The sequence below is a fragment of the Pteropus vampyrus genome, unplaced genomic scaffold (assembly GCF_000151845.1).
Source record: "Pteropus vampyrus isolate Shadow unplaced genomic scaffold, Pvam_2.0 Scaffold96, whole genome shotgun sequence".
NCBI classification, from domain to species: domain Eukaryota; kingdom Metazoa; phylum Chordata; class Mammalia; order Chiroptera; family Pteropodidae; genus Pteropus; species Pteropus vampyrus.
This window is the reverse complement of record NW_011888877.1, coordinates 3817651-3838642: the sequence shown is the minus strand read 5'-3', so window position 1 is coordinate 3838642 and position 20992 is coordinate 3817651. Positions and strand designations below refer to the sequence as shown.

Below are 20992 nucleotides of genomic sequence, written 5' to 3'. Positions count from 1 at the left end.
TATGCTAAGAAGGCATAATTTCTAAATATTCACGGCATTTAGCCAGCTTCGTCTAGGTAAGAATAGTACTAAGTTTATCAAGAGAGAGTGCTCTGATTTAATCCTAAAACTTTTATTAAAATGTGCAAAATTAAAGAATGTATTATCTCAAACAGTTTTAAGTAACTAATCTTATTCTATTATTGTTTAAATATTTATGGGAATTTCACTTTACCTAATGGTGAGGTTAAAGGGATACAAATTCTTATTTTTCTGCCACAGATGTACCACAAACACTGCCCTCTAAAAGTAATCATTGTGTAAAGAACACTATTTCCCATGCCTAAAATCTCCCTAAATTTGTAAAAGGTAGGAAAATCTCTTTAGGGATGTCGATCAATTATTTGACTCCATTAATTTGAGGATATGTGTTTCAAATGGCATTTAAATGCAATTTCTGAAATTCAGTAATTATTAGATGATACTTCTATGTATAAGAAATCGGTAAGCATCTCTTCACAAAGCAAATTTAGGCTTAATTTTCTAAGTTACTCATCTGATTACTGCGCTTCTTGCTAAAAATGAATATGAACTCATTTTTATCTTTGTAAATTTACCTAAATTTACTTTTTGTAACTAGAGGCTGAGGTTAATTTTTACGCCATTCTGGTCTCAAAGGAAACATATTATATAAATAAGATGTATATTCGAGTGTGTAATATATTTAAATCTTTTCAATGAACTTATTTCTCAATGCAATTTATATTTCCTTCCACTAAAACAGTGGTTCTCAACCAAGGGAAATTTTTGCTCCCCACCCCGGGCAGATCGGTTTTTTGATTGGGGGTTGGGGGAGGTGGGTCTTGGGTGCTCATCTAGAGGGTAGGGCCTAGGGATCCTGATAAACATCCTACAATGCACAGGACAGGGCAGCACAGCACAGCAAAGAATAATCCTGACCAAGAGAGTACTTGGCAACAGTACCAAGACTGAGAAATCCTGCTCTAGAACCATCTTTAAAGCTGCTAATGAAACAATACTTCCATAGTTTCCACTCCCTTCTTAAAAACGTGACAAACAAGTCCATCACAGGCACTGAAGCTAGCTATGAGAAACAGAAAGAAATCCCTGGTGTGTTAATTTAGGCAACTTATTTTACCTGTCTAAGCATCAATTTTATCTGCTGTAAAATAGACGCATTAATAGTTTTTACTTTATAAAACTGTTGTGAGGATTAAACAAGACAATAATTATAAAGCACTTAACAGGCTCTGGCACAAAACAAATGGTAGTTATAGTTACTATTTTTCACATATGACCTTTAAACATGCTCTTTTCTCCCTTAGAATAGTCTTTCTCGTGTTTACTAACTGAAATTATTATCTGCACAACTATAAAAACAATCCCAAAATCTATATTTATAAAATGTATGTGAACATTCTTCATTAAATTGTATTTATTACTTTTTCATACCATTTCCTAGCTATCCTCACCACCAACTAATAGAACTGATAAAATCTTAAATTTATTTTAGCAAAAATCTCCTTATTTCTATAATCAGAAATCTAAAAATCAAAAAAAGGGTGAGGTTTACAACCAACACTTATTTAAACTCATTTACTTTAAATTCAAGATGTAATTAAAAATATAAATGTGAAAATTTAACTACTATCCAAAAGTTTTTGTCTAAAAACATGCATCTTAAAGTTTTATAAAAATTGAAAAAAAATATAAAGTACAGGTTAAAGAAGCACCCCAAGGTGTGAGTAACAACATATATAAATTTATTGATTCTATAATAAAGATAATGGTAAAACAAACAAAACACCTGTTAAACAAACTTGAAAACAAAAATATAAATCATTTCAGATACCTCCTAAAATGTGATTGTTAAAAAGGTCCATAAATTTAAATTATTTATCACTGACTGAAAAATATTCCAGATGGAGTAATCCAACTAAAATTTGTGTGAGAAACTGTTGAGAAACTAAAGACTGACTGAAATTTAGAGAAAGGAAGAAGCTCAAAAACAAATACCAATCAAAAACATAGTGTGTAAAAACTTTCACACCTTCAATGTGAATTCTGAGTTGGTTTTCAAAATACTGTGGAAGTGAAGCAAAAACAAAAATGGGAAATTAATTCTAAGTCTCTCATAAGAATGACCAATAAACTATTTCATTTATATTTGTATCAGATTAGTGCCAAATGTCTTCTCAAATTGTCTAAGATCTTAACACATTTTTTTCATTACAATAATCAAATGTCAGCAACTCAAGTATTATCATAACAGTTAAAATAAATTTACTTTTTGGGGTAAAGGAAAGATGATGGCTGTGGAAGTAAGGGAGAAAAACAATGGGCAAATCCCTACCTGAACCAACTGGAGATGAGCCAACACTAAGACTTTGTAAACTTCCATTCCTGAGCAATGTAGGAGATTTCTGAAGACTAGAGCTTGTTATGCTTCCTGCAGCTGATGCTACAGATGATGTTGGTGAAGCAGAAGAAACTGAGAGATGAGAAACATTCTCTTGATTTTTGTTTCCTTTGGGTCTACCAGGCCCATGCTTACTTTGTTTATTTCCTTTTCTTTTCTTTTCCTTTACAGTTTCTTCCTCTATGCCAGAAGTTTGAGCCCGCTTATATCCTGCTGTAGGAAGGCTTGAATTACCCAAATCTCCAGGTGAATTTTCAAAGCTTTTAGGCTGTGAAATAACAGCTGAGGTCGAAGGGAGACCAATTATGGAACTAAAACTATTTACACCCCCTTCCTGGCTTCCAGACTCTCCTTTATGTACATCTTTGGTTGATGATGACTGTTGGGAGTGAGTGTAACTGTCATTACGTAGATCTGAGTCTGTAAAGCTCAAGAAATCCTGGGGAGACTGTACTGAACTTCCCGAAGATGATTTTACACTGCCTGGAGTTCCTGAAAAACTGCCTGTAGTATAAAAAAAAAAAAAAAAAAAAAAGGGGATAGGAAAAGAAAAAATTGGATGCAAAAGTTCCAATAAGCAGTAGAAATGACACAATCATCAAAAAGAGAGGGTGGAAAAAACTAACTATAAAACTTAGGGCATCACTATGTAACAAAGCTAGATTTTTTAAAAGGTTATAACTGAAATCAAGTTTATCTACAAAATTATCTTTAAAAAATACTTTTCATTTTATAGTTATTAAATTGAGTTGCAAGCCATTACTTATACAATTACCAAGATATAAGATGTGCTTTATTTAACCTACCTTCTACCATGGCAGCATTCCTCAATTCTCTCCCAAATACCTTGTATATGCTTAAGGCTGAAGAACAGCAAAGTCTCAAGGAAACTGTGTTTGACAAGACTACAATTGGACTCTGAATGGCTTGGGGAACTTCCTCTTTCTCAATTACTTAAGATATGATTATAAATGTTCCCAACATACAATAAGAACCAAAGGTGCTGCTTAGGTTATAAGTTCTGCGATTTAACTTAGGATAATGTTAGTGTTATTCAGTTAAAGCTACCCCACCAAAACATGGATTTAATCAAATAATAATGATCACGTGGAACCTAATCTATATAACCTTATATACTCCCAGTCCAATTCCCATGGAGCTGCAGTAAGAAAAGAAATCATAGCCACTAACATTCTATTGTTTTTATGAAGGTAAAATCATAGGAGAGGCTCCTCTCATAAATCTCTTTCACAACTGCTTATTCTTTCCATACTCTTTAGATAAAGAACGTTAGTAGTCTACCATATCTTCATGAGCTATGAGAACCTCAAGTCTTATGTACCTGGTAGAAAAACAATATGGCTGGGGTGAAACAATGGTTTGGTCCATCATCTCATTTCACTAAACCCTCTCTTCATGCTCATCAAATGAAAAAAGGATTTAGACTCTGCTGTGACCACACATCTATCACATTTCATAAAACTAAACTATATATTTTAACTAATATATTTAGAAACAAAAGCTCAAAATAAAGAGTTTTATTGGAGTGGAAAGAAAATTTCAAGTAAGTGTTAAATTTTATTGCAGACCACATTCATAAGCAACACACATAAATCCACCTAAATATTTACAAAGATATTTTTTCCTCACACTCAAGAATTTCTTTTTAACTAAAGTTTCAAGGTTTTGATTTTAAATTTTAAGCTCTTCTGAAATAGCTTTTTTAAAAAAGAACATATTGTTTAAAATTTTAACTCTTTCCAAGACAATAAATGTCTTATTCATTTTAAAAAGTATTTGTACCTATGTAAGCAATTTCAGGCTTTCTCTATATAGAAAACTATACATATTAAGAAGCCATTTACATTACCATCAATTATTTAAGGATAACTGTAATTTGCCACTTAATTAGCAGCTATAAAGAAGTTCTTTATTATCCATTCTGCTCTGTCACCATCTGTCTTTTTTCCTACACATTTTTTGTTTTTACAGCTGGTGTTAAAAGCTCACTACAATGTAGCAAATACTTTAAAACATTTAGTATACACACTACTTTAAATGTGTATTTTCTAAAATTCACATACTACCTGCAATGAAAAAAAATATATATCTTAAATATCCTAACTTTATATTTTGACTTTTAAAACTTTTATAGACTATTATCTCAGATATAAAAAATGCACATATTCTCTACCATGTCTTAACAAAGGCCAGAAAAGATTGCAATGTTGTGAAACTTAAGAAAATGAGAGATTTCTTTTCTAAATAGATCAGTACTTCAAAGATAGACTGAAAACTAAAAAATGCAGTTTTAACAGTGGAAAATAAGGTCTTAATTGTAGAGATGACTGAATTCTGCTAAAATCACATTTAAAATGTGAATGAAGTTACATTAAAATTTAATTAAGGTTTTACTATTTATTCTCCAGTGACATAAAAAAAGCAAATATAAAGTAATCTTATTAAATTAAAACAACAAATTTGGCATTTTATTTCTTTTCTATTTATCTAATTTTTTTGTATTATAAGGCCAAAAAAATCTGGAACTTGAAGGTCTCGAAGCCCAAAATAACTATTAGTTTAAAATATATAAATATAGCTTTTAATGAGAGGTCAGCGGACTAAGCAATCTCTCTATATATTCAAATTATACCCTGGTAAATTTTGGATACAGGGCAAGGGGGTGGGGGTTGGGTGGAGCAGCATTTATTGTATATTTTACTAATGTATTTATCTCAAGCAGTTTTAACATTTATATTTCTCAAAATATTTGTGTTCATGTTAAAAATTACACAAAGTAAAAACCTACAACATAGGGCTAATGTATTCTAAAGTTTAACTGAGTTATTCTGTCCTCCATAAAAGAGGACTACTGTGGAAAACACAGCACGCCCAGTGTAATTTTAAATTTCACTCAAATAACAAATTATTTTTCAATATAAGCATGTCCCATATAAATGCATAGGCCATATTTCTAGTGAAAAAGTAATTTGTTGTTTAACTGAAATTCAAAATTAACTAGGCATCCTGTAAATACAGCAGCCTTACCAAAAGATATGGTCTGAGCAAAATTCGACTTTAAACTTCAAGTTTTACAATAAATGCATTAATAATCAACAACTACTATTTACTGAGAGCTATTTGGTTCCCCTAAAAATTACCCAGTACTTTTTTACTTACTAAAAACATATCTTAACTGTTTCAGTGTTTAATTAGGAAAGGTAAATACAAACAATTTGTAAAAAACAATGACCTCTATAGAGTAGAAAGGAAAACTCCAGCTTCTATTGTTTTTCTCCCCAAACTTAAACTTTATTCCACATCTACTTAAACATTAAAATTATAATTCAACTTTGGAAGCACATGTCATAACATAAAATGAAAGCAAAGAACCCAGAAAAATTTTAACAAGGAATACTAGTCTTTGAAGGAATCTTACTACAGCAATTAATCATAAATAATCTTCAATGATCCATTAGTTATAAGTAAAAAATAAACTATTTTACAAAACTTAACTACTATCATTGATGATATCATAAGAACAAGTATTTTAACTTAAACATCATAATTAATACCTTGCTGGAAAGGACTAGCTGCTGACACAGTCGTTCCTGGATTTCTTCCACCAGGCTTTCTTCCCCTTTGACCTGAGCTGTGAGCTGAAGATTTCTTCCCTTTGCCCTCTGACCCTCTAGCCTCGGAAACATCTTTTCCACTAGGTGTATGTGCAGAGACTTCCTGGAAATTTGCATTTGTAAATCGTGCTGCGGTATCTTCCAAGCGCTTCAATGATCCAGATATAGAGTTGCTGCTAGTGCTCGTATAAGTCTAACATTTTGATTGAGAAAGGAAGTAAAAGGGGGGAAAAATGATTATATTTTGGCTACAGATAAAAAAAGATGGCACATTTAAAATAACTACTGGACTTGTAAGATAAACGTATAATAGTTTCTGTTTTAAAAATAAGTCAGTACACCTAAGCAAATCATCTAAAAAGACTTACATTAGAATCTCTTACAAACACTATTTTTAAAAATGTAGGTAACTTATAGTATAGCTGTTTGAGCACCAAACTGCAGCATTAGTAAAAGTGCATATTAGTCATATTGATTCAGTGACACATAATAAATAATAGTGAAAGTACTTGTTTCTCAAGCAACATCATTCTCAAGAAGAACATACTACTTCCTAAACATGAAATTAAAATCAGCCTTAGTGTTCAGCACAGGAAGGTGACAATTAGTGAAGTGAGGTGCTACAAATTCATTAGAGGAATATATCCATGAGATTATAAGGATTGAGCACAGGTCAGAGCAAGAATTTTTAAATTCATGGGAAGGCTGCTTTTCAAAACATAAAGATTAAAGCCTTTGAAACAGAAATCATTTCTTCCAAGTAGCAAGTTGAGGAAACAGTTATATTGTGCAGTTAAAATTTTTTAAAGTTAAAAATATTATTATACCCTAAAATTGATTCTCAATCATCCCCTTGATCTAGATATGTTAGTGAAAAGAGCTAGGTAAAGATTTACTTAAACATTTAGTTTCCAGGTTTTTTGTTTTTTTTTAGTTTCCAGTTTTTAATAATCTTTTAAATACAAGGTGTGTGCAAGTAACAGCAAATAAATGACTATAAAAATGGGAAAACGTATTTAACCAGAGCACAGTAATTAAAATGCTTCAAAATGAAAGGTATGTAAGGTCCACAGGGTCAGAGATTTTTGATGCTGTTGTTAAATTCATTAAGTACCTGGAACATAACCAGCCTTAAATTTCTGTTGAATGAATTAATAACTATTTTTCTAATATATATATATCTAAATACATATTTTCTAATATATATATCTAAACATATTTAGATATATATTTTCTAAATATATATATCTAAAATCTGACACAAGTGAAATCTAAAAATATAGAAAACTGAAATTTCCCACATATAACTACCACTCATTAATTACAAGCCCTCAGATAAATTAGAAAAATGAGAGTGATAATGAAATCAGGTTTCAAAATAGTTGGCATCTTTAGCAAAATCAATGTTCAAAAAGAGTGAGAAAAGACATCTTGCTGCAAATAACAGATTTTCATTACCAAATACGAGACATTATCTCATAAAAACAGGCTATAATCACTAATCTAACAAATTTTAATCCACAAGTAAAAACAAAGGTTTCAATGTAAACTGCAGGAGAAAACAACATTCCCATTTAACAAACCAATCATATTTAAGCTGATTAAACTTGATGGATTATTTCAGAAACATGAACCTTTTTCATGCTGGGCAGGTCACTTTGGAAACCACCCACTTCACTTTTCAAATAATTTTCCCAATAACTCAAGTTGCTCTTGAGGTTCTCCATCCCACATCTGACCCTAGTGAAGTTTAAAAGTCATCCAAAGAAAACGCAGTGGTGTTCTTCATTCATGTACAGTACTTTGTCCATGTATCAAATAAGGAGGGAAAACTGGGTGAGGTACCAAAAACAGAAATGCAAAATTTGCTTCAACACAGTAATCTAAATTAGGGTTGGTCAATTTTCTCATTCATTTAATATCCTTGTTTACCCCTGAAGTACAAATATGTCCATAAGTCTAATGAAAACATGACATTTGGAAGGCATCACAAAAAAAGCAATGAATGAAAATTAAGTAAATTTCAGTGACAAAAGTCCTACTTAAATAAAACTAAAATTTTTTAAAATTTATTTTTCAATTACAGTTGGCATACACTATTATGAGTTTCAGCTGTATAACATACTGATTAGACACTTATATACTTTATGACATTTTTTAAAACTTTGACACCTTGTAAGTTTCAAAACATACTATAGATTTCTTTAAAAAAAAAGAAAATAAAATTTTAGCTGAAGATTCTAACAGTTAAAATAAAAAAGTATACTTAATGAAGGGGGAAAAAAAGGCTACACAGGTTTAACTCAAAGACCTCTATCTTAAACTCCATGTTTGTAAGTTAATTTGAGAGTATTTGTTCCATAACATGCTGTCTATATAATATGGTACTGTGGAATTACATTATAAACCTACAGTCAACTCAAAATCAAGGTGTAGAAAGAAAAAGGAGAGGGTAGTGGCGAGGGCGGGGGAAGGCTGAAAGACACGCAATGAGTAAGCCTGTCATCACAAATCTGTTGTTTCCTCAGTTTCTCAATCTAAATAACTCATTGTATGAGCATCTCCCTGCTCTGAAAGCAACTGCAGTGCTTAAAAATACATATGTTTCATGTAAATTGACTCATAAAACACAAACTAACGATTTCAACTGGTATTCAACTGAACAAAATATAGCCTTTCTTTTTCTCTTCCACTAGAGATAAAACTGGATATTTGGCCATACTAAGAGTCTCTAAAGAAGTGCATAACTACTTTGGTCTATACTGTGATTTACAGGCAATTTAATAAATCCTTTAAAATAGACATGTGGAATATGTATGATTTTTGTTTTATGGCTAACTATAATTACTAATCCTCAGATAAGATACAATGCCAATATAAATTATTGATCAGGAACAAAAAAATATTTCCTACTTCAAACAAAAAATTTAGGCTCAGTTCAACAATTACTCTATAATATGTAACCAAAGAAACAACAGTTATTTAAAAAAAAGAAAAAGAAGAACTCCTTACAGCATTCCATAAGGCTCTGCAACCCACATTTGGGAGAAGAAGGCAGAGGGAAAGGAAATAACCAATGGCTGTTGAAATACAGTATTTTGGTGCTAGCTAAAAAACTTCTTTAATGATGTACAAGTCAAATATCCCATAAAAGCCAATAATTTTTCACTAGCCCAATTCTAAGAACACAGCATTGAAACGATGTCAAACATGAAGCACAGAAAGACAACTTTGGGGAGGGGATGGGTGGAGCAAGAGCAGTGAGCTGTGGGACAGCGTTAAGCAGCCTAATTCACATGTTATTGGAGTATCCAAAAGAAGAGTTATTAAAAGAAATAATAGCAGGAAAATTACAAAATTCGATGAAAACTATAAACCTATATATATCAACTAACCCTAAACACAAAAAGCCCGAAGAAAACTCCATGAATACCTATCATAATCAAACTGCTTATCACTAAAAAACAACAATAAAGAGAAAATGATAAAAGCTGCCAGGGGGTTAAAATAAAATTTTTTAAAAAGATGTCTTATGTGTTAAGAAACAAAGATAAAGATGAAAACAGATTTCTCAAGGAAACAATGCAAACTATAAAACAGAAGAGTAAAATCTTTAAAGTACTTAAAAAAAACAACCTAGAATTCCATAGTGAGCTAAACTATCTTTTAAAAAACAAAAGCAAAATAATTGCTCTTCAGATAAAAAATCTGGAAGAACTAATTACCAGCAGATCAACACTGCAACAAATGCCAAAGATTGTCTTCTAGGCAGAAGGAAAACAAAAAAAGGAAATGTGGAACTATACTAAGTAATTAAGAGGACTAGAAATAGTGTTTACATGGGTAAATACAGACTTTTTAATTATTTAAATCTCTTCATAAGATAACTGATAATTTAGAACAAAAATAATAATTGCAAGGTTTAGAAAAATATGAAAAAAAATTAAAATACGACAAAAATAACACAAAAACCAGGAATGGAAGTATATAGCTACAAGGTTCTTATACAATATCTGAAAATGGTGTACTATCACTTGAAGGCAGACTGACAAATTAAAGATGTATACTATAAATCCTAAAACAGCCAATAAAATAATAAAGAATTATTACTAATCAGCCAAAAAGGAAACACAAAAATTATTCAATGAATAAAAGAAAAAAAAAGAAAAATGGACAAATAAAAAAGGATTAGCAAATGACAGATTTAAATACAATCATGTCAATAATCACAGTATATGTAAATTATCTAAACACCCCATTGTAAGGCAGAGATATAACATTAAAACAATAAACTCAAGACTACATGCTGCCTAAAAGAAACCCATTTTAAATAAAAGATACAATGCTATTAAAAGTAAAAGTATGAGAAAGAAATATAAAGTTAACAATAATCAAAAGAAAGCTGAATTCATAATAGTAATATCAAAGTAGATTTGAGACAAGGAATATTATCAAGATAAAGAGATCTATTCATCAAAGAGGATATAAAAATCCTAAATGTTTCCACACCTTATAAGAGACCTTCAAAATAAAGCAAAAAACTGACAGAATAGAGAAAATGGTAAAATAGCAAAACCCATAACTACAGTAAGAAAGGCCTATAACCACTTCTCAATGACCAACTGAACAAGGAGACAAAACAATCAGTAAGGATACAGAGAACTTAAAAATAGCAATTAAGCTGACTTAACTTACATTTATAGAAAAACTCCATACAAGAGCAGAAAGAAAACAGTCTTTTGAAAAGCACAAAGAACATTAAACAAGATAATCCATATTGTCATTTTTAATCTCAAAAAACTAAAAAGTAATTATATAATACAAAGATATTAAGTTAGAAATCATAACAAGAAGATATGTGAAAAACCTTAAAATGTTTTAAAAGTAAATAACACACTTCTAAGTAATCCAAGAGTCAAAGAAGAAATCCAGAGGAAATCACAAGGTATTGTTCAACTAAATGAAAATGAAAATACAACATATCAAAACTCTTAAGTGGTGTTTACAACAAAGTTTACAGCATTAAATGCCTATATTAGCACTTCTGGATTCTGGTTGAACAAGTACAAGGCTGAACAAACTGAAAACTGAACAGCAGTAAGATCATACGGCAAACAACAGCCCTCAAATCGGAGAGACAGACAGATGGATATAGTAGAAAATCATAATGTATCCCAGCAGTCATCTCCATGGGAACCAGTGTCAGAGTAGGAAAACCTCAAGTACAATTGACAAATTGCTAAAGGCTTAGTGTGGACAAATTTGAGAGTTAAAAACAGGAGTTTTTATAGGGGAGCCCTCAGACTTCCTTTAGTTCACCTCCAGGAGTTCTACCAGGTCCTCACAGAGAATTATCAACAGAAAAAGTACACTCAGGCTTCAGCCAAGGTATTCTGTTCTTCTTAACAAGGCCTGCCCACACCATAAACTATTTTACCAGATCATAACCTGCTAGGGCGATATCAGAGTCTGAAACATCTGGGGTAGGGACATACCCAACTCAGAGCTTGGGTATGTACCATAAAGCACTATACTGAAAAACAGAAACTTCCAAAAACGAAAAGCAAAGAGAAAAAAAGACTGAAAAACACAGAACACTACATCCAAGGAACAGAGGACAATTAGAAAAGGTATAACAAAGATGCAATGTGAATACCAGAAGAAAAAGGAAGAAATGCAATATTTGAAGCAATAATGACTAGGAATTAACCCCAAATTAATGTCAGAAACCAAAGCATAGATCAAGGAAGTTCTGAGAATCAAGAAAGATAAATGAAAAACAAACAAACAAATTAAAAAAAACTACACCTAGCCATTTCATATTCAAACTGCAGAAAACAAAAGATAAAAGAAAAACATCCTGAAAAAAATTTTTTTAAAAGTCCTCAAAGAAGCCTATGGGGAAAATGTCTTAAACAAAGAAAATTACATCTGACTTCTTAGAAACAATGCAAGCAAGAAGAGAGTGATGTGACATATTTAAAACTGTTGAGAGGAAAAAAAAAACAACCTAGAATTCTGTACACTGCAAAATTATCCTTCAAAAGGGAAAGCCTTAGACTTTCTCGTAGAAACAAAAATGGAGAGAATTTGTTCTAAGTAGGTCTGGCTTACAAGAAATGTGAAAAGAAGTTCTACAGGCAATGATACAGTCAGGGAAATGATACAGAAGGGAAATGATACAGTCAGAAACATGGATTTACATAAAGAAAAGAAGAACATAAGAATGTATCAATGAACTTAAAATAAAAACTTTGATTTTTCTTATTCTTAATTGATGTTTATTCAAAATAATAATAGTAACAATGTATTTGAGTATAAAGACTTATGCGTATATACGCTTCTGTATGTTTATATATGAGAGAAATGAATGATAGCATTGACAAGAAAGAATAGGAGGGAGGAATTAGAGATATTATTTAATCATGATACATAATTATTTAATTGTACCATAAAGCAGTATACTGTTATTTGAAAGAGGACTTTAATTAGCTGTAAATACACACTGCAAATCCCCATCGGTATTTTTTAAAGAAGTAGAACAAAAAATCATCATATTTGTATAGAAGCACAAATGATCCCGAATTGCAAAAGGCATCCTGAGAAAAAAGAACAAGGCTGGAGGCATTACTCTGCCCGACTTCAAATTATACTACAAAGCAACAATAATCAAAATGGCATGATCTTGGCAGAAAAACAGACACATAGACAAGTGAAAGAGAATCAAGAGTCCAGAAGTAAACCCATGTTTATATGGGCAAATAATTTTCAAAAAAAGAGACAAAAACACAGTGGAGAAAGGAAAGCCTCTTCAATAAATGTGCTGGGAAAACTGGAAAGCCACTTATAAAAGAATAAAACTAGACTATTGTCTATTACCACACACCAAAATTAACTCAAAATGGATTAAGGATCTGAATATAAGACCTGAAACAATAAATTGCATAGTAGAAAACAGCAACTAAACACAGGGATCTTGGACTTAAAGAGGGTTTTATGACTTTGACATCAAAGGCAAGGGAAGTAAAAGCTAAACTAAGTGAATGGAACGACATCAAACTAAAAAGCTTCTGCACAGCAAAAGAAACCATTTATAAGGTAAAGAGACAACCATCTGAATGGGAAAATGTATTTGCAAGCAACGTCTCCAATAAGGGCCTAATATCCAAAATATACAAAGAACTCATACAACTCAATAACAACAACGACAAATGATCCAATAAAAAAATGGGCAGAGGACCCGAACAGACACTTCTCCCAAGAAGACATACAAATGGCCAACAAATATATGAAAAGATGCTCAATGTCACTAGCTATGAGGGAAATGCAAATCAAAACCACAATGAGATACCATCTCACACCGGTTAGAATAGCTATACTCAACAGGACAAGTAAAAACAAATGTTGGAGAGGATGTGGAGAAAAAGGAACCCTCATACACTGCTGGTGGGACTGCAAATTGGTACAGCCACTATGGAGAACAGTATGGGGTTACTCAAAAAAACAAAGAATTGATCTACCATATGATCCAGCAATCTCTCTCCTGGGTATTTACCTCAAAGACTTGAAAGCATATATCCAAAAAGATATTTGGACACCGATGTTCACAGCAGCATTATTCACGGTGGCCAGGATGTGGAAGCAATCGAAGTGTCCTACGATAGATGACTAGATAAAGAAGCTGTGGTACATACAATGGAATATTACTCAGCCATAAGAAGAGATGAAATACTGCCATTTGCGACAACATGGATGGATCTCGGGATAATCATGCTAAAGGAAATAAGCCAAATTGATCTACCAGGAAGATAGCTAGAAAATCCCAGAATGCCTGGAGATTAAGCAACACACTTTTGCATTACACATGAGTCAAAGAAGAAAGCTCAAGAGAAACCTTCAAATATTATTAACTAAATGACAATGAAAATACAACTTATTAAAATTTGTGGGATGCAGCAAAAGCAGGGCTTAGAAGGAAATGTGTAGCTTTGAATGCATATGTTAGAAAAGAAAAAAAACTTTAAATCAATAATGTAAGCTTCCTCTTTAACAAACTAGAAACTAAAAAGAAATTAAACCAAAATAATCAGAAGAAAAGAAATATTAAAATTAAAGCAGAAATCAATGAAATGGAAATAGCAAATCAACAGAGCCAAAAGCTGGTTCTTTGAGACAATAACTAAGATTGATAAACCTCTAGCCAGGACAACTAAATATAAAAGAGAGTACATGAATTACTGATATCAGAAATAGGGGATATGACTACAGATAACCCTGGACATTAAAAGAATAATCAAGGAATATTATTAACAACTCTATGCCTATAAATTTAAACATCTAGATGAATGAACCAATTTGGTAGCTTGAAAGACACAAGCTACCAAAACTCATTCAAGAAACAATCTGAATAGGCCTATATCTATTTTTAAAAACTGAATAATTTATAACCACCGCAAAACAGAAGGCACCAGAACCAGTAACTCTTTCCATGAGGCCAATATTACTCTAATATCAAAATGAAAACATTGTAAGAAAAAAACCAAAACTACAGAACAATATCTCTCATGAAACAGACGCAAAAATCCTCTACAAAATATTAGCAAATCAAATCCAACAATATAAAAAGAATTATATACCACAACCAAGTGATATTTATCCCAGGAATGCAAGGCTGGGTCAGCATTTGAAAATCAATTAATGTAATCCATCACATCAACAAGGTAAAGAAGAAAAACTACACATTATATCAATAGATGCAGAAAAAGCATTTGACAAACTCCAACACTAATTCACAATATAAACTCCCAGGAAAGTAGAAAAAGAGGGGGAACTTGCTCAACTTGATAAAGTATACAGTCATCCCCAGTATCCACAGGGGATTGGTTCCAAGACTCCCAATACCAAAATCTAAGGATGCTCAAGTCTCTTATGTAAATGCTGTAGTATTTGCATATAATCTATGCATATCATCCTTAATACTTTAAATCATCTCTAGATTACTTATAATACCTAATACAATGTAAATGCTATGTAAATAGTTGTTATACTGTATTATTTAAAGAATAATGACAAGAAAAAAGTCTGTACCATGTTTAGATTGAACCATCACAGGCCTAACTAGATAGTACACGTCAGCAACAACGTAACTTTTCCCGAATATTTTTGATCTAGTTAGTTGAATCCACAGATGTGGAACCCGTGGGTACAGAAGGCTGACTGTATGCACATAAAACCTTACAGCTAACATCATACTTAATGGTGAGAACGAGGTTTCCCATTATCAGGAACAAAGTAAGGATGTCCTCTTCTTACCACTTCTTTGGAAGTCCATCATACTGGAAGTCCTAACTTATGTAATAAAACAAGGAAATAAACGTATACTGTTTAGGAAGGGGGAAATTAAACGGTCTTTTTTCACAAATGACATGGTCGTCTACGTGGAAAATCCAAAAAATTATTAACAAAGAAACTCTGAAAACAAGCTATTACATCAAGATTGCAGAAATTTGAAGTTAAAAATAATACCATGTACACAGCACCCTGCAAAATTACTTAGTTTTAAATCTAATAGAATATGGATAAGGTCTATCTGAGGAAAACAAAAGTGATGAATAAAATCAGGGAAGAACTAAATAAATGGAGAGATATTCCAACTTCATATAGATAGGCTTTTCAACAAATGGTGCTAGAACTAGATGTCCACATGCAAAAACATGAACCCAGACACAGAACTTATACCCTTCAAAAAAATTAAGTCAAAATGGATCATAGATCTAAATGTAAAATACAAAATTATAAAACTAAATGATACCAAAAGAGAAAAATGAATAACGGGTTTGGCAATGACTTTTCTGATGTAATACCAAAGGCATACTTCATAGAACAAAGAATTGGAAAGCTGATACAAATCTGACAAAGACTTATTAAAAATATATTAAAAACTCTTAAAAGTCAACACTAAGAAAATAAACAATCTGATTTTTAAAAAGCTAAAAACCTCACCAAAGAAGATATACAGATGGCAAATAAGCATAAGAAAAGATGCTCCACATTCTTTGTCAGCAGAGAAATACAAATTTAAATGATGAGATACATACCACCACGTACCTATGAGGATGGCCAATAGGACACTGAATGCTGATAAGGATGCAGAGAAAAAGAACTGTCATCTACTACTGATGAGAATGCAAGCTGATTCAACCATTTTGCAATTCAACAGTTTAGCAATTTCTTACTAAACTAAACATACCACATGAACTGGCAATCACACTCCATGGTATTTACCCAAAGGAGTTGAAAAATTATGTCCACACAGAAACCTGCCTACAATGCTTATAATAGCTTTATTCATACTGTCAAAACTAGGAAGCAACAAATATGTACTTCTGTAGGTGAATAGATAAATAAACTGTGGTACATGCAGACAAGGGAATATAATTCAGTTCTAGAAAGAAATCAGCTATCAAGCCTTGAAAAAACTTGGAGAAATCTTAAATGCATATTATTAAGTGAAAAAAAAGTTAGTCTGAAAAAGCTACATCCAATATGATTCTAACCATATGACATTTTGGAAAAGGCAAAAGTATGGAAACAGTAAAAAGATCAGTAGTTGCCAGGGGCTGGGAGTGGGCAAGGATGAAGAGTTAAAAACGAGATTTTTAGGGCAGTGAAACTATTCTGTATGATACTATAATTGTGGATACATGTCATTATACATTCTATGTCAAAACCCATAGAACACACCAGCACCAAAAGTGAACTCTAATGTGAATTATGAACTTTAGGTGATAATGATGTATCAATGTAGGTTCACTAACTGTAACAAATTTACCACTCTGGTGAGGGATGTTGATAACAGAGGAGACTACGTGTGCTGTAATAGGGAGTATATGGGAAATCTCAGGGCTTTCCTTTCAATTTTTCTGTGAAACTAAAACTGCTCTAAACAATCTCAATAGGCTACATACTGTATGATTTCAACTTCGTGACATTCTGGAAAAGGCAAAAACCATGGAGAGAATAAAAAAAATAGTGGTTGTCAGGGTCTGGGAGAGAGGAGAAATGAACAGGCAGAACAGATAATTTTGGGTAGTGAAACTATCGTGTAGAACACTGCAATGATGGATACATGTTATTTATACATTTGTCAAAATCCAAAAAACAAGAATGTACAACACCAAGAGCAAACTCTAATGTCAACTAAGGACTTAAGAATGATGTGTCAATGTAGACTCATAGCTTGTAACAAATGAACCACTCTGGTGTGGGATACTGATAGTGGGGGAACCGTGAGTGTACGAGGATGCGGTACACAGGACATCTCTGTACTATCTACTCAACTTAGCTGTGAATCTAAAACTTCTAGAAATTAAAGGTTCTTAGTTTTATTAACTGCCTATATTAGAAAAAAAGGTTTCAAATAAATTTCACCATCTCATATCTTAAGAAATTAGAAAAAGGACTATAAAGGAAACCCAAAGTAGTAAAAAGGGAAAAATAAAATCAGAGCAGAAATCATTAAGATACAAAACACAAAAACAATAGAGAAAAATCAATAAGATGAAAAGCTAATAATTTAAGAAGATTGATAAAATTCATAAACCTCTAGACAGCTTAATTAGGAAAAAAGAGAAAAGATACAAATTGCCAAAGCTCATTCAAGAAACGGATAACCTGAACAGCCCTATATCTATTAAAGAAATGGAATTATAGTTTAAAACCCTTCCCATAAAAAAAAAAAATCTAGGCACAGATAACTTTAGAAGTAAATTCTATCGCACATTAATAATACCAAATTTAGACAAACTTACAGAAAAGTGAATAAGAGTGAATGCTTGCAGCTCATTCTATGAGACCAGCATTACTTTTGACACTAAAACCAAACAAAGCCATGCTAGGAAAAGAAAACTACAAGCCAATATCCCTCATAAATACAGATGCAAAAATTCCTTTTTAATTTCAGAAAGTTGAATTCAACAATATCTAAAAATGGTAATGCATCAATATCAAGTAGGATTTATCCCAGGAAGGAAAGTCTGGTTTAACAACTGGAAAAATCAACCAATATACTTCATCATAGTAACAGATTAAAAAAGAAAAAAACAGTTATCAATATATTTACATAAAAATATATAGAAAAATATTTGAAAAATCTAATATCCAAGGCTAATAAAAACTCTCAGGAATAGAAGGAAAACTCTTCAATATCATGTGTAATGTTAAAAGATTAAATACATTACCCCTGAAGACTAAGAACAAAGCAAAGATGCTCACTCTGACCGCTTCCATTCAACACTGCACTGAGAGTTCTAGCAGGTATAATAGGAGATAAAAAGCACCCAGATTAAAAAAGATGAAGTAAAATTGTCTAATTCATAGTTGGCATGATCGTCTATGAAGAAAATCCTATGGAATCAATAAGCTACTAGAAATAAGAAATGTTCAGTAAGGTTACAGAGTACCAGATCAACATACAAAGCTACAAAAATGTATTTCTATGTACTAGTAAGGCACTTTAAAAAGGACTATAACAATATCAACAACATCAGATATTCAGAGGTAAAGCTGAAAAAAGATACAAAACCTGCAGGCTTTGTAAAGCTGAGATAAAGACAAATGAATCAAGAGATAAACTGTGTTTATGGATCAGAAGACTAGTCAACTCTCTCCCACTAATGACCTGTATATTGAATGCAGTTCAAATCAAAATACTAGCAGACTTATTTCTACAAAATGACAATCCGATTCTCAAATTCACATAAAATGCAAAGAACCTAGAATAGCCAAAATGACTGTAAAAGATATGGAGATGGACAATACCTGATCTAAAGGGTTATTATAAAGCTATAGTAATTAAGATAGTGCGGACAGACAAACAGATCAATGGAACAGAATAAAGTCTCAGAACAGACTCATACAAATATGGTCACATGGTTTTCAACAAATGGGGGTAAAGGCAAATCTGTGAAGAACAGTGTTTCACAAATGGCTCTGGAAAAACTGGATATTTATATTCAAGTAAGTGGACTTTAATGTATAACTCACATCATATGCAAAAATTAACTTAAAATGGATCATAGACCTAAATGTAAAACATAGAAATATAAAACTACTAGAAGAAAACATTTAAAAAACCCACAAGCTGAACATAACTAAGAATGTCTGCTCAAGCCACTGAGTGGGGTACATATCTGCAAATAACATATCTGATAAAGGACTTGCATCCAGAAGATACAATGTCTCACAAAACTCAATAATAAGAAAACAAGCCAATAAAAAAGGGCAGGAGGTGGACAGGTCTGAACAGACACTTTCCAAAGAAAAATAGAGAAATAGCAAATATGCATATGGAAAGATGTTCAACATAAATGCATCATTAAGAAAATGCAAATTGGAACCACAATGAGAAACCAACTACATGCCCACTAGACTAAAATAATAATAACTGATCATACCAAGAATGTAGAGAAACACGAACTCTTGTATACGGCTGGTAGAATTGTTAAATGGCACAATCACCTTAAAAATAGTTTGACAGTGTCTTAAAAAATTAAAGATACACCTACCATGTGACCCAGCTATTCTATTCCTTAGTATTTATGCAAGAGAAATAAAAGTGTATGTCCATACAAAGATTTGTACAATGTTCTAGCAGCTTTATTTATGATAGACCCAAACTGGAAACAACCTGAATGTCCACGTTACTAAATGGATAAACAAATTATGATATGTTCATACAATAGAACAGTAGCAATAAAAAGGAATGAATTCTCTCAAAATGATTAAGCTGAGTGAAAGAAGTCAGATAAAAAAGTGTAAATATTTTATGTTTCCACTTTTAAAAATCTAGAAAATTCAAACCAATTTACAATGACAGAAAGCAGAAGAGTAACTGCCTGGGCAGGGCTATGGGTAAAAAGACAAGAAGGGGGTTATACCCAGTCACAAGGAAACTTTCCCTATTGATTCTGGTAATGGTTTCATAAATTTATCAAATTTTCTACTTTAAATATGTGCAACCTGCTGTATGTTAACTGTACCTCAAGAAAGTTTAACAAAAGGTCTAATGCATTTACTATCATCAATTTTTCAAATTAAATTTATTAGGGTAATATTTGCTAATAAGATTATAAAGGTTTCAAGTATACAATTCTGTAATATGTCATCTGTATATTGCACTGTGCATTCACCACCCAAAGTCAAATCTCCTTCCAGTGCCATATATTTGACCCCCTTTTCCCTTATCTACCTCCCCATTCTCCTCTTTCCCTCTAGTAACCACTAAACTATTACCTGTGTCTGAGTTTTTGATTGTTCATTTGTTGCTTTAAGTTTTATAACCCACATGAGTAAAATCACAGGGTTCTCAACTTTTTCTGTCTGACTTATTTCACTTAGCATATCTCAAGATCCATCTATGTTGTCACAAATGGCAGTATTTCATCTTTTCTTATGGCTAAGTAACATTCCACTGATATAGTCAACTTTTGAATACCTGTATTGTCATAAGATTATTGTGTGTGTATTGTGTAGTAAACTTAAAAACTAAGTTTACTAAAAAAAATTGTTAAGGATTAGCATTCAAACGTGTTGTGTTGCTGAGTAATATAGGGAAAGAATGAAGAGTAAAAGCTGATCAGATTCTGAAACCTGGAAAGCACATGAGAGTAAAAGGCAACATATGCACATGAACACATGTGAGAATGTAAGTATATGTACGTCATCATGGAATAATACAAAATTCTGGTTCTGTGTAATACATCAAGAAATGTATCTTGAGATGAGGATTATAAATATCCAGGGGAATGGACTATGAATAAATTATGTTCATATTTATTAGCCTGTAAATTATGAATCAAAGCAGTCTAATGACAATCGCTAAAGAGAGAGGCTAATTTTAATAGATGAGTAGAACAAAAGGAAATTCCAGGAAAAGACT

At 32.0% G+C, this 20992-nt stretch overlaps 1 protein-coding gene across 21 annotated transcripts in view; it reads right to left on the bottom strand.

Moving 5' to 3' along the window:
* Positions 1–20992, bottom strand: part of MLLT10 (MLLT10, histone lysine methyltransferase DOT1L cofactor) — a 188877-nt gene that overhangs the window by 56525 nt on the left and 111360 nt on the right. For 16 of the 21 annotated variants that reach the window (XR_002781365.1, XM_011364391.2, XM_011364388.2 and 13 more), the window contains 2 exons: positions 5995–6247; positions 2354–2923 (listed from right to left, as the gene is read on the bottom strand). Coding sequence is in view for 20 of the 21 variants with exons in the window: in XM_011364391.2 (XP_011362693.1) it covers positions 2354–2923; positions 5995–6247 (823 nt within the window). In the remaining variant the exon portion in view is untranslated. The remainder of the gene's footprint in view (positions 1–2353; positions 2924–5994; positions 6248–20992) is intronic. The other 5 variants (XM_023533133.1, XM_023533135.1, XM_023533134.1 and 2 more) reach the window with 1 other exon arrangement.